A 14,520-nucleotide genomic window follows, 5' to 3' on the forward strand; every position below is an offset into this window, starting at 1 on the left:
AGCTTGCATTATATTTCTTTTTAATATATATGTGTATATATTATGTATTATATATATAATGTATATATGTATATATATAATGCATTATATATATAATGTATATAATATAATATATATATAAACGTTTATTTATTTATTTTGAGAGAGTGAAAGAGAGGCAGGGAGAGAATTCCAAGCAGAGTCTGTACTGTCAGCGCAGAGCCCAGCGTAAGGCTTGAGCTCACAAATGGTGAGATCACGACCTGAGCCAAAATCCAGAGTTGGACACTTCACTGACCGAGCCACCCAGATGCCCCACTTGTGCTTTATTTCTATTGCTCAGTTCTGGTCTAGGGGATTATCAACTATGTTATTAGGGGCTGAAGATGAACTTGTGTTTCTTCTTCTTACTTACCCAAACGTCACCCAAACCTTAAGCTCTTTGGAAGAGTCAGGACATTTGGGAAACGCAGTCACTATTTCTGTAGAAAATGAGAGTTACCGCCCTATGGCGCAGCACCCCAGACCCAGAGGGGCACGATCGCAAAAGTCTTCACGCACTGCTTCAGAAGAACTCGGATTCCTACCTTTCTGGCCATCTTTTCCATCACATCCCGGGAAGCCTTTGCGTCCTGGAGGGCCTGGTGGGCCCGGGGGACCCGGGGGGCCCGGCAGACCCCGGTCTCCTGGTTCCCCTTTTAGAAGGTCAACACTCCCAGGGGGGCCCGGAGGCCCGGGTGCTCCTGACCACAAGGAAGAAACAGAAGCGTCTTTCAGTCAAGGACAAATGCGGGTGCTCGCTGCCTGAGAGCTTCTTAAGGAAAGGAACGGAATGCAAGCAAGAGATGGGGGGATTAGAGGAATGAAAAAATAATGGACAGTCTCAGAAGCGAAACAGAGAGTGTCTCCTGGAGCTCAAGCTGGGAGATGGTGTAAGTGGTCCGTTAGCAACCGTCAGACAAATGAATCTCCCTTCCAAGTCATTCCTTCTGGAAGCATGGTTTTATGGCTTTTCTTTGCATGTCATCCCACTGCTTTCATATGACAGGTAGGAGGACAGATGGAACGACAGAAGGACAGATGGGCGAACAGATAGATGGCAGGCTTTTGAGAAAACCTGGCTGATGGAAAAGGAATAGTCACTCAATTCCATGTACGATTCTATTTGAAAACAGGTGTCTACACAGGAAGTGAGCCCAAGTCCTAGTCTACTTAGCTTCCTCGAATATTTTTGAGCATTTTCATTTTTCTCAGTGTAAAACAGAATCATGTATCATTTTATCCCACCTTGACTAAAATGCCAAAGACTTAAAGGCAGAGGGGTGGGTCTCTCCGAAAGAGCTCCGTGAGCTCTTAGGAACACGGTCGTCTGCACTTTGCAGAACCCCATGGCACCGCGCTCTGTCCCCCACACCCCAGCCGGTGCCACTCAGCCCCCTACGCTGTGAGATCCTGCCTTGCTGGACTCCGTCCCTGCCAAGGGCTGAGAGGAACATGTGCTGTCAGCAGCACTGGAACAGACTATGCGTGTGTGTGCCAGGCCTGGGCGTGGTCACGCTGGCCGATCGTGGTGCACACGGCAGGTGCTAGAGACCAATAGGCAGAGTAATATTCCCCCAACCCCCGCAAGCCACTTCTGACCCCTTGTGCTCAGCACCCCCTGGCGCTGGCGATGCGAAAGGTCTTTGGGGAGTCAGAGTGTGTCCCCAGACAGAGGTGCCTGGTAGAGCGGGACAGAAGCCTGAGCTCTGAGCTCCGGCCCCTGGGGGTGGTCCCGGCAGCCAGGCACTGCCCACACTCCGCCTCTCCCATCACCAGGCTGCCGGGGCTGCTGCGGGCCTGCGACTCTGCCATTCTCTGGTCCCACGATCCTCCGGACCTGCAGCATCTAAGGAAAGGAACCACCACCCTCTGCCGGGATTTTCTCATACCTCTTGGACCATCAGGGCCGGGGGGTCCCTGATCTCCGGGTGGGCCCGGGTCAGGAATGTCGCCTATAGGGGCTCTTCCTTTGGCACCTTCAGGCCCAGGTGATCCAGGTCGCCCTGAGGAGGGACGTGTGCGGAGGTCAGCCTCATCACATTTGGAAGGTTTTGATTTAGTTATTGATAGAGGGGGGAAAGCATGCTGCTTCTTACCTGGGGGCCCAGGGGGACCTCTTCCTCCAGGAAGTCCTGGGGGAGAAATTCCTGGGCTCCCCGGGTCTCCGGTCTCCCCTTTCGGCCCAGGTACGCCCATTGGACCAGGTGGGCCCACTTCATGCAAACCTGAATGAGGGAAACAACATTAGCATTGTGTCTTCTCCCTGTTCGTTCCTGTTGTGGCTCCGGGAAAAGAACTGCTTCCAAACAGGGTGACAGGGACACAGCAGGTTGTGCTGAGAACAACCGCCTCCCCGGTGGTGACCCAAAAGTCTGCGGACTCCCCCTGGGTCACCACGTACCATCCTGCACCCTATCACATGGTCAGCCACAGGCTGGGTTTGTTTTGTGGTTATTTCCCAGATTAAAAACAACAACAATACACCAGCTTATCAACGCTCCAATGAGATCCACCAAGAAGTCGTAATGAACAAACTGGTTTGAAATTGAAGGTGGAAATTGACATATGAATGGAAACACTGCAGAATTTCACACGGAAAAGGAAGAACATCATTGGTTTCTCCAGGGAGGTATACATATGATCAGACCATTTGCAAGAGCCACTTAAATGAATCCTACATGACCTAGGTTAATTCTTGATCTTCCGAACTGTATAAAGATTCTGTCTCTCTCCAGCAATGGGGTCAAACCTAGCAGCACAACACCCCAACTCTCTACTCAGAGACCCTCAATCCTCAGTGTCTGATTCCAGCTGCCTTGTCTGATTGCAAGCTGTTTTTCTGGGACAGCAAACAGGCACTATATTAAAACATAGAATGGGGCACCTGGGTGGCTCAGTCGGTTAAGCGTCTGACTTCGGCTCAGGTCATGATCTCACGGTTCGTGGGCTCGAGCCCCGCATCGGGCTCTGTGCTGACAGCTCAGAGCCTGGAGCCTGCTTTGGATTCTGTGTCTCCCTCTCTCCCTGCTCCTCCCCTCTTCATGCTCTGTTTTTCTCTCTCTCTCAAAATAAATAAACATTAAAAAAATTTTTTAAAAACCCCTCTAGAACAAACTCAAATGCAGTTGTTAATGATTAGCCTATTTGTGATAACAAAAATACCAGCAATCTGTTCAGGTAATTTGTTTTAGCAGCAGCCTACCGAGGGGTGCTAAAACTACTAATTAGATCCACGGGGTCGTGCTTGGCAGCACAACACTTAAAACAATACCAAAAAGAAAAAAAAAATCTCCCAACCATTTCTTTGTGGCATTCTGAAATCTAGCTCCACCTAAGCAATTATTCAGAGTATTTTTAGCAAAGAGAAAGCCCCAAGTAACATCAACGGACGTCACTGGTAACCAGCCATTCCTTCTTAAATTGGGTTTTCTCAAGTGCCCTTCTTATGTAAGTCATCTTCATTACTAAAAATAGCCCAATAGTGTGTCTCTAAGTTAAGCCAGTTTCTTAGTTATGCACCCCAAATCGTGTGTACTGAAGGAATGCCAGCAGTATCTAGTGGTCTGCTGGTGGCAGTTCAATCGCTCGCAGAGGATTTTCTCTTACCTGAAGCGCCTTTGGATCCTTTCTGACCCTTTAAACCATGCAAGCCATTCAAACCAGGCAACCCGGGGGGACCTGAAACACATCACAAACCTGTGACCCATCGAGGAAGACCAGATGTTGAAGTCCACTGGCCGCCTGGCACGGGTACCTCCCAGGGAGGATGATTGGCTGCTGGAATCCCAATAGCTTCTCCAGGAGGGAGCCGTGAGATCTCACTGTCTATATGTCATTATCAAGGCTAAGTCCATGCCAGTGGTTATTATTTAACACATTCATCTGATGGGCATTTTCTGCAAGATAACTTAATGCATTTCTTTGGTTTTAACATACTGCTCTTGGTTTCTGACCACATCATGGACATCTCTCTCTATCCAGATCTAGCCTAGAATTACTGAATCTTAGTGTAGAAAGGGATCTTAGATTCTATGACAATGAACTCATCCTAGACAAAAGAGATTGAACTGGAGCAAACCCAGACCTCCTTCCTCCCAGGCTCAGGGTCTGTCTACTTCATCATGGCCTGTAGATACTAATTTCTTCGGGACGTGGTCAGGTAAGGATAGTTAAGACAGTAAGGACAGGTGGGGCCCGGGGCACACCCGGGAATACATGACACACCTAACTTTTCATTAAGCATCATGCTACTCAGAAAGAAGAAGCCCGCAGGTCACGTTTGGTTGATGCTATTTCTTTGCAACTACTTCTTTCAAAAAGAACCACACCGATGCCTCTTTACTGAAACTAAATTTATTTCATAACAATCAATGGAAACTCCAGTCTCCATAATTAGGCAGGATCTCACCGATGTCTGTTTAGAACCTTCTGCCAGGCATCAGTATAGTCCTCTAAGGAGCCATCTACCAACCTGACTTAAGTTGTCACTGAACATCGAACACCTATAGATCTATAGATTTACAAATATATAAATATTTAAAATATGTATAATACACTTAAATGATAATATATAGCACACTTGTAATAGACAAGTATACAGATTTATAGGGAGGGAGTAGAGGAAGAAAACAAGGGCAGACAGGGGGAAGGAGGGAGAGAGGAGGGGAAAAGGCAGACAACTGATGCGTATAGAACATTTTCCAGGAGCTGAGCCCCCCACCGCATAATTCCTACATGTCTTGTCTTACTGACTGATTTGGAGGGAAGAAGCTTCTCCTCCGCTCCAACCCAAACTTTGGGACCTTCCCAATTCATTGGTGGATCTTCATCTAAGGCTGAGAGCCAGCCATTCATTCAGTGTAGGGCCACATCCCTGTCATTTGCAATAGTAACACCCTAGCACACAGAAGGTGCCCCTCGCCTCCCCCACGACACCAGCAGAGAGCTCCCTTGATGCCCATATGCTGGTGCCTGTCCCATGCTGTGCAACAAGCATGTCTTTGGGTGACTGGGTTACTTTGGGTAAACTAAGTACAAGATCGGGTCTTCTAAGGCCTCCCAAACCCTCATTTTGCGCGTCTCCTGACACGCAGTTGGTGTTCAGTCGGTGTCTGTTGAATGAGTGAAGGGATGCATGAATGAATGAGTGAATGAGAAAATGTGCAATAGGGAAGGCCGGCAAGTAGGTGGAGAGAAATCTGTAGGAAGGAGGGGGTACAACTTCTCTTCGCACGTTACACGGTCTTTGATAGATTTATGGGAGGAATAAGATTTGGTGAAGTTACAGGCATCCATTTGTGTATAATTTATGTGCTAATTATTATCTCTTCATTAATATGCAAGTCCTCTGGGGGCTTCTTATTTAAAGATGGAATGCTTAGCTGGTTCCATTCGATTTATTATCCGTACTTGAAATGGACACTTACTCTATTTTTAAACTCTAAACATCAGATGGGTGCAAACGAACCATCTTCCCTCACACCAAAAAAAAAGGGGAGAGGGGAATGTGCCCTTATTTTTCCTAAAGCTCTTATTCCCTAACCACTTTTAATAGCTCTGGCTGAGTTTATTTTTCAATCCTCTGTCCTATTAATGAGCCAACGTTTCAAGTTTGCACCAAAAGAACACCCAGACCTTCCTCTGCCAGGACTGGATATTTATTGCCATCTATCTGAAATGACAATAAATTTTTTGAGAACACTTTGCTATTTCAGTGTGTTTTGATCTCCAGCTTCAGCCTCCAAGATTGATGGCTGGGGGACTTTGCTGGGGTGGGAGGTCTTAGCTTCTGCCAACTCTGCATTGTCCCATCGACACGTCCAGATCCGGGGCTGTCACGGGCCCAGCCCCTCACCATTGTTGAACTGGCCGACCCTTAGCTGACCCAATGTTATCTTTCTAAATTGAATGGAGCTACATCTGGGTAGGATTTTAAGGACAATTTTTCCTTTTTACTGAAAGCTTTTTATCAATCCCATCTCTAAATCAGAAAGTCGTTCATGCATAAAATATATACAGCGCAGATGAGAGGCAATTAGGCTAACAAAGCACATTCCGTGGTAATGAGGATTTTTTTATTCACCTCTCTGGCCATCCTCCTACCAGGCGTCGTTTAAGGCTGCATCTTGCTGCACTCCCGGGGCGGGGTGCTCTCCCCCCACTCAGAGAATCGAACCTTCTTCAGCGCTAATGGGAATCACAGGCACCCTCCGGGTTACCCAGCCCACTCTCAGACTGGTTTCCCCCTGAGGTTTTCTTTTGTTCTAAAGCCTGAAAATGCTACTCTATCCCCGGTGGCCTTTATACAGGTTTATATTTTTAATGGGGTGACTGCCTCGTTCCTGTTTGTGGGGGATTTTCTTACTTCTTGCGTCTGGAGGCACCCCTCAGTGCGAGGCAAACTGGGACAGCTGGTCACCCAAATGTGAAAGATGATGGGAAAGAGACCTACGTAACTGCAGGTTGATGGCTGAACAGAGTTGAAAGCTTATCAAAACAGATTCTGAATTTTTTTTAAATTCAGGAAATACACGCATGCTTTCTAAGGAGAGAGGCGCAGAAGTATAAAGTCGTGGTCTCCTAACCCCCGGAGCTTCGGTCCCCAAATGTACTTAGTGACAGCTGCTGTCAAGACAATGGAGAGCGAGAGAGAAACCATCCCTGACCCGACAGAACAAATCGGCAGTTAAGTGGAGAGTGATAAGTGCCATGGGGGCAGGGCCCGAAGGGATGCTCCCCTCCATGTAGAAGTGGCGAGAGCATGTCCATGACTTTCTCGGCTGTAAGATGCATGGCATTTCCTTCCAGATATAAGACATTCCGAGGTGCCTTTTCTCTTATGTGACAGCGTGCTTGCCACCAGCCAAAATTACCCAGTGCACGTCTTTACAGTTATCACGGTACAAAGAGCTGTCTTCAGGTTTTCATTATTGCGATCTCGGATGCCCAATGAGGAAGAAGTGAGTGTCTTCCTTTCAAAAGAGGGCATGTGTGCTTGAGAACTGAAATCTACAAATCAAGCCACTTTTTAGCATATGTTTAAGTTCAAGTTTAAATCCGACTGAACTCAAGCAGGACTGGGAATCCATGTGGCCTGTTCCACCAGGGCAAACAACTTGGAGTTCAACAGCTGGTTTGTTCAAACAAGATAATCAGTCCTCTTGACTTATTTAGAACATACTTCAAATATTTAGTTTCTCAGATCAAAGCGTTTCTGCCAGAGTGCGGTTCATTTTTATATCAGCAGGATAAATGGCAACAATGGATTTATACTGTGGACGTTTTAATTTTTAGGAATGCAGTGCACGGTTTTGTGTTGTTGTTTTAAAGCCCGCACGTTGGCTGGGCTGTTTGTGGCGAAACAGTGTCCCTGAACGGTCAGGAGGCATCACTGCAACATCCGCCTGTGTTGTTCCGATGGATGCTCGGTCAGCCATGTTCATTTCCTCACCCTCTCCCAACAAACTCATTATTTCATAGCACAGAACTGTGGTGTGATGGCAGCCTGAATTTTCGAGTAATTCGTTCCTCAGTCAATGTCATCAGCTATTGGCATTTTAATTACATGTCACAGTGAAATCACGTGATAAATGCAAACTAAATCAAGGGAAAGACAAACCTACAATAGTGATATGAGCCTAGTCATTTCAGTCAAACTGAGTGTATATTATTGTCTTGGTACCAAGAGGTTTGAAAATCCTTGTGATTTTTATTAAACTAGGAGGCATATAAGAAAGGGAAATGTAGTATGAGTGCTTAATAATGGAAATATTTTCTCTTCTTTTTTTTTTTAAACCAATTTCATCTTCCAGACACTCAAAACAGTATCCAAGAACACCACACCAGGGCAACAGGGATTTCCAGTGACAGCAAATAGCCACAATCACTAGATAAACTTTTAACATAAAAAATGATCACTTGGCTGGGCAGGGNTCATGATCTCACAGTTTGTGAGCTTGAGCTCTCCATTGGGCTCTGCATTGACAGTGTGGACCGTGCTTGGGATTCTCTCTTTCTCTCTTTCTCTCTCTGCCCCTCCCACGCATGCTCTCTCTCTCTCTCTCTCTCAAAATAAAGAAAACCTTTTAAATGTTTATTTATTTTTGAGAGACAGAGTACGAGCAGGGAAGGGGCAGAGAGTGAGGGGGACATTGAATCTGGAGCAGGCCCTGAGCTGTCAGCATGGAGCCCGACGTGGGTTCGTGGGAACCATGAGATCATGACCTGAGCTGAAGTCAGATGCTTAACTGACTGAGCCACCCAGGCACCCCAAAGAAAATCTTTTAAAAAAATGATCATTTTGCATGAGGTTGTAAATTTATCACAAGTCACTGCACTTCACATTAAATGCCAACGAAGAGGGAGATGAATAGTATACAGACATCTTGTTCAGCGATGAGAAGTAGAAGCCGAATAATATTTGGCCGCATGGAAATACCTAAGTGTGCCAACTGGCCAATATAAAGGGCTTCCCTCTCTGCAGAGTTGTTCCCAGTAATACATACCACACTAGTGCTTGCTGGAAAACAGGAATTATCTGAAAACTATTGGATGAAGGAAGAGATGAAAGTGTGGGAAGTTTTAACTTGGATTTTCAAAACAATAAAGCAACTAAGAGCCCAAAGGAGAGGTTTCCAACAATTCTGAGAGGAGGTAATTTTCATTGGACCGAAATTCAGTACATGGATGCGTCACCTAGCAGAAGGTAAGTGAAAGGAAAGAGGAGGGAAGCTTGATTACAGAAATCTACCAACTGAGGTGTGAGCCTTCATCTGATTTTTTTGCCCTTGACTCCATAGCTACTAGCTCAGTTGTTCCTTCTCAATTTGGCCATGCCTCTGTTTCTTAATTTATGCACAAATTTAAAAATACTTACCATCACCATCCAATAGACTTAATGGCTATCTACTGGATGCCAAGGATATAAAAGTCACCTTCTGCTTGGTGAGAAAGACTTCTCAACATACAAATGTGATACAGTATAGGTGCTATGCTAGAAGTATATACAAAGTGCCCATGAAAAGCTTTTTTTTTTTTAAATGGAAGAAATGGATGGAAGAGGAATAAATACCATGGAGGAATGGAGGGGCATGAAGACTTATTAATAACCAAAAATTACAGCAGATGATATGATATATGATATTACTGCAACCAAACTTATAATCAGTTTACTATTACCCATAAAGACCAAAAATTCAACCAGAAAAAAAAATGTTTCTTTATCTAACAAAGATAATGAATATTAGTGACTCATTCTCCATGGCATTTTATTCTTTTCCTTCCACTTATCACAACTGGTAAATATACATTTATTTATATGTATATTTTTAATATGTCTCCCTTGCCACATACACCGTGAGCTCCATGAAGTCAGTAACCATGTCTATTTTCCTCAGAATTGTATGCCTAGCATCTAACGCACAATCTAGAACATAATAGGAGCTCAACTATCTAAGGAAGGAACAAATGAAGAGGCCTGAACACTGCAGAAAACAGGGAAATGCCCTTAAAAATGGCAGCACCACCATTGTGGTAGAAGGCGGGTCAGGAGACTCGATGCGTTGCCCGAAGCTCTGAGTGAGGGAGAAGGTGCTAACGGGCATCTGTGGGAAAGGGGAAAGAGCTAGGACAAGATCAGTGTCACTCAGTGCAGAGAAAGCGCTATCACTTTGCCCTCATGGGTCGGGCTTCCTTTTACTCACCTTTTATTCCCGGAAGGCCTGGTGCCCCCGGATCTCCCGTCATGCCTCTTGGCCCAGGAGCCCCCATTTCTCCTGGATGTCCCTTCAGCCCAGGCACCCCTGGGTCACCTGAGGACAAGAAGGAGGCTCTGAAGACACCCAGTTGATATCTGAGTCACCTTAATGGGGAAGGTCATCTGTATTCCTAATACACGGATAACTGGGAACGTTGTCTTATCTTTTCTTTCCCCCCCTAGACTCTCCCCTGACACTAGGCCTAGAAAGAAACAATATACTTAACCTTAGATGGAGCAACTACACTTCGGAGTGATTAAAGTTGCCAACTGCAGTTCTAAACTTTCATTATATTCTGAATTGGCAGGAGGAGGAGGAGCCGTTAATGTCATGTTGTATGTGTGATATTTGCCTGAAGTCGAAAGGAGACAAGAAAGGCAGCATGTGAGTGGCAGGTAGATTAAGGAAGGACGGGAAGACACTTGTATCTGTCAGCCCGTCACTTTGTACGTGGCTCCTTGCTAGGCTCTTAACAGGCATCGTCTTGGTTTACTCCCCGACCAACCCAAGGAGGCTGGACTAGCTCCAACTTACAAGAGAGGAAGAAGTAAGTTTGAGTGATTTGTCCCAAGTCCCAGGTCCGGGAAATGGCAGAATCACATCTGAAACTAGGTCTAAGTGAAAGCTGGCCTTTTCTGTTACACCGGAAGATAGATGAGAGTCCGGAAGTTTCCAGGCTCTCTGAAGATACCTGGACAGGGGTGCTTGGGTGGCTCAGTGGGTTAAGTGTCCAACTTTAGCTCAGGTCATGATCTCCCAGTTTGTGGGTTCGAGCCCTGCATTGGGCTCTGTGCTGACAGCTCAGAGCCTGGAGCCTGTTTGTATTCTGTGTGTGGGTCTCTCTCTCTGCCCCTCCCCAACTTGCGCTCTGTGTCTCTCTCTCTTAAAAATAAATAAACACTGGGGCGCCTGGGTGGCTCGGTCGGTTAAACATCCGATTTCAGCTCAGGTCATGATCTCACAGTTTGTGGGTTCGAGCCCCACGTCGGGCTCTATGCTGACAGCTCAGAGCCTGGAGCCTGCTTCGGATTCTGTGTCTCGCTCTCTCTCTGTCCCTCCCCTGCTCACTCTCTGTCTCTGTCTCCCTCAAAAATAAACATTTAAAAAATAAATAAATAAGTAAATAAACATTAAAAATTTTTGGAAAAAAAAAAAAAAGATACCTGGACAGCCTGGTGGTCCAGAGGAGCCAGGAAGTCCTGGCCTTCCAGGTGGTCCTCTGGGCCCTTGAACACCGGGCAAGCCCCGCTCTCCAGGTGCCCCAAGATGTCCTAAAGAAAGAAGGATCAAACATCTGAATAATCGGAGATTGGTCTTTGAGGTGGTGAATCTATAATTACTTCCAACTACAGCCCCTACCATTCTTTTCTATTATTACTTGTTGACATTTCTAATTTCTCTGTTGAAAAGACAACATTAAGGAAAAAATAAAAATGAAACACTTCTCACCCTACCACCTGAATATAATTTGTCATGTGTATAACAATATGCAAATAAGACCCACAATTTTATATTTTGATTTTTTAAATGAGCATTGTATTATAAGTAATTTTCCAAATTTGCCATTATTTTTCTAATTACTCTTTTTACAGGACTAGCTGATAGCTTATTGAGTGAATCTTAATTAATCTAATTTTCTCTTACTATTGGCCACTGGAGTTATTTCTCTTTGCTGTTACGCATAACGATCTTTATGCATTTTTAATCAATTTGTCTCACATCAAATTATTTCCTTAGGAAAAATATCTAGGAGTAGAAACTTGTGAGGTAACATTGTATGATATTTTTGGTTTTCCAAAATGCACTAAAATACTGAAGTATTTCAAAGTAAATGACAGACATCATGGAATCCCATCCCTAAATCCTTCAGGAGGTTATGCCTGAAAAAACCATTTTCCTACATGGCCAAAATAACATCATCACAGCCAAGAAAATTAAGAACAACGTTAATACCCGCTAGTACTTGTTTCATACTTGAATTGCGCCAATTGTGCCCTTAATGTGCTTTACAGCTGGTTTGTCCTCACTCCAGAAACACACAAGAGCATCTGGTGGCTATATCCTTAAGTTAAAAACTCTCCTAGAGTCTCTTTCTCAGGACAGAGACTTGCTGAAGAGAACATTTGAATTGCTTTTTAGTCTTTCAGAATAGACCATTCTGTTCCCGACGGAGGCTGTTAAATGGTTTAGTTAACAGTTAAGCGCGGCACCATCTCACACCACCACCCGTAGCCCCCGAGATCTCGCGTGCTCGCTGAGGACGTGTTAGTGTTGGCTTCTTTTCTTGCTAATTCGGTCAAAGGAAATAATGTTTCAGATTTACTTTAATTAATTTCTTTGATTACTAGAGAAGATGACTATCTCCGCATATGTTTATTTATAATGTATCACTTTAATACAATTCAGACTTCTAGGATAAGCCAATAGTCTGTGGTGAAATTAGCCAGTTGAATCAGCCAACAAAGTAGACAGTGGCTGTATTTACAAACCCGTGGTAGGGCATGATCATTATTTATTTTAACACACATGAAACAAGCCTGTGTTAATCTATACCTGTTCCCTGATCAAATTTAAGATCTATGAGCCTCACCGTGTGTTATTTTATTTATCCTGAACACTCTTGCAGGAAAGGTAGGGCAGCATTATTCTCCTCTCCAATTGAAAAACTTAAGGCTTGCTGCCCCAGTCACACCTGTATTAAGAACAGAACTTCTGAGTTCATAAATAAAAGAACACTATGCTGTTATTTCTCTCTGAACTGAACGGGGGAGGTACAGCCGAACCCAGTCTGTGCATATAAAGTCCCCTGAGACAGATGTGAGCTCTGTGTCTTCTTGCTGGACTCATTCAAGTTCAATCCAAGCAGCTTTTTCCTGTCAATGGGAATTGTGTATTTAGGTAAACTCTGCACCAGTAATAACATATGATGTAACTTAGAAATTTCAGGCTAGGGGCACTTGGGTGGTTCAGTCGGCTAAGTGTCCGACTTCGGCTCAGGTCATGAACTTGTGGTTTGTGGGTTCAAGCCCCGCGTCAGGCTCTGTGCTGACAGCTAAGCCTAGAGCTTACTTCAGATTCTCTCTCTCTCTCTCTCTCTCTTCTACCCCCACTCATGCTCTGTCTCTAGAAAAAAAAAAAAGAAAGAAAGAAAGAAAGAAAAAGAAAATAAATCTCAGGTTAAAGCTATGGTATTTGAGAAAGGGAAGAATGTACATGGTGATAACCACAGAACACCAGGAAAATCACACTAAGGCAATTTTGCTTTAAAAAGTTAGCCTGGGGCGCCTGGGTGGTGCAGTCGGTTAGGTATCTGGCTCTTGATTTTGGCTCAGGTCATGATCTTCACGGTTTGTGAGTTTGAGCCCCACATCTGGCTCTGCACTGGCAGCATGGAGCCTGCTTGGGATTCTCTCTCTCCCTCTCTCTGCACCTCCCTTGCACACTCTCTCTCAAAATAAATAAATATAACTTAAAATTTTTTTACAAAAAAGTTAGCTTAAGTGTAAAATTACTCAGGTTAATCATTTTTAACTTAAAATATTAGGTAGGATCTGGGGCGCCTGGGTGGCTTAGTCGGTTAAGCGTCTGACTTCGCTTAGGTCATGATCTCGCGGTTCGTGGGTTCGAGCCCCGCGTCGGGCTCTGTACTGACTGCCAGCTCAGAGCCTGGAGCCTGTTTCAGTCTGTGACTCCCTCTCTCTCTGACCCTCCCCTGCTCACGCTGTCTCTCTCTCTCTCTCTCTCCTAGAAATAAAAACAAAACAAAACAAAACAAAACAAAATATTAGGTTGGATCAAAGGTATCCATTTGGAGACTAGTTTCAGCTTGTAAAATCTTACTATCTTAATGGTTTACATAAAAATACCAGTAAATATGGAATTTCCAGTTTACAAACTGTTTGCAAGGAATCTTATTTGATCCTCAAAACAATCCTATAATTATGCAATTATTAATCCTATAATTATGCTTATTCTTATAAGTAAGAAACTGAGCTCACAAATGATGAGCAACTTACCCAAGATCACAGGGACAGTAATAATGAAGGCTGACTTTGAACCACTGGCTTTCCTTCTTAAGGCTTCTCCCTCTAGTATTTATTAGGAACCTCTATAATGTTAAGCTCAAAACAATTTTCCCTCCACATGCACATGTAAGCTGCACATTTCGGTTAAACTGTTATGTTACCTAAATCTATTTGACCAGGTTGGAGGTAAAAGATGGATGTGAAAGGCAGTGGAAAAGTTCTTGCCATTATAATAGTTTGTTTTTCTGTTAGACATCCATTATAGCAATCTTGTGGTATAAAAACAAAAAAAATAAAATAAAATTTCAGATAATGCTTCTGCTCAGATATTCCTTCTGTTGTAGGTAATGACACATGACTATTGTCCAAGAGAATTTTAAGATGATACACAAAACTAGTAATATGAGATATTTTAATTTACAAAGGATCCACCTAAAGACAAACCTCTTTCTAACCCGTCTAACCTGGCTGAATGGGATTATGCATAGTTCTTTAATCAATCATTTGTGGATGACATTTGCTCTTTCTATGCAATGCATATTCCTGTGCATGCATCTTTGAAAGCCTGTCTGATAATCGACTTCAGATAAATTCCTACAAGTCAAGGGAGAGAGGGCAAGATGGTGGAGAAGTAAGGAGCTCTGTACTTGCACTCGCGCCCATANCCTTTTCCACTTTATGACCCTTTTATGTATTTTATACTCCCTATTATTCGCCCT

The 14,520-nt window shown here is 44.2% G+C and overlaps 1 protein-coding gene across 1 annotated transcript in view; it reads right to left on the minus strand.

Annotated features, from left to right (window-relative positions):
- The window catches only part of LOC144218640 (uncharacterized), a gene marked incomplete at its 5' end in the record, with an annotated part of 29,715 nt that extends 18,668 nt beyond the window's left edge, over positions 1-11,047 (minus strand). The window contains 6 exons of the mRNA XM_077748577.1: positions 567-722; positions 1,911-2,024; positions 2,118-2,246; positions 3,628-3,699; positions 9,723-9,830; positions 10,940-11,047. Of these exons, the coding sequence (XP_077604703.1) occupies positions 567-722; positions 1,911-2,024; positions 2,118-2,246; positions 3,628-3,699; positions 9,723-9,830; positions 10,940-11,047 (687 nt within the window). The remainder of the gene's footprint in view (positions 1-566; positions 723-1,910; positions 2,025-2,117; positions 2,247-3,627; positions 3,700-9,722; positions 9,831-10,939) is intronic.
- Positions 11,048-14,520: the final 3,473 nt, after the last annotated feature.

This window comes from Crocuta crocuta, unplaced genomic scaffold, assembly GCF_008692635.1.
Source record: "Crocuta crocuta isolate KB4526 unplaced genomic scaffold, BGI_CrCroc_1.0 scaffold229, whole genome shotgun sequence".
NCBI classification, from domain to species: domain Eukaryota; kingdom Metazoa; phylum Chordata; class Mammalia; order Carnivora; family Hyaenidae; genus Crocuta; species Crocuta crocuta.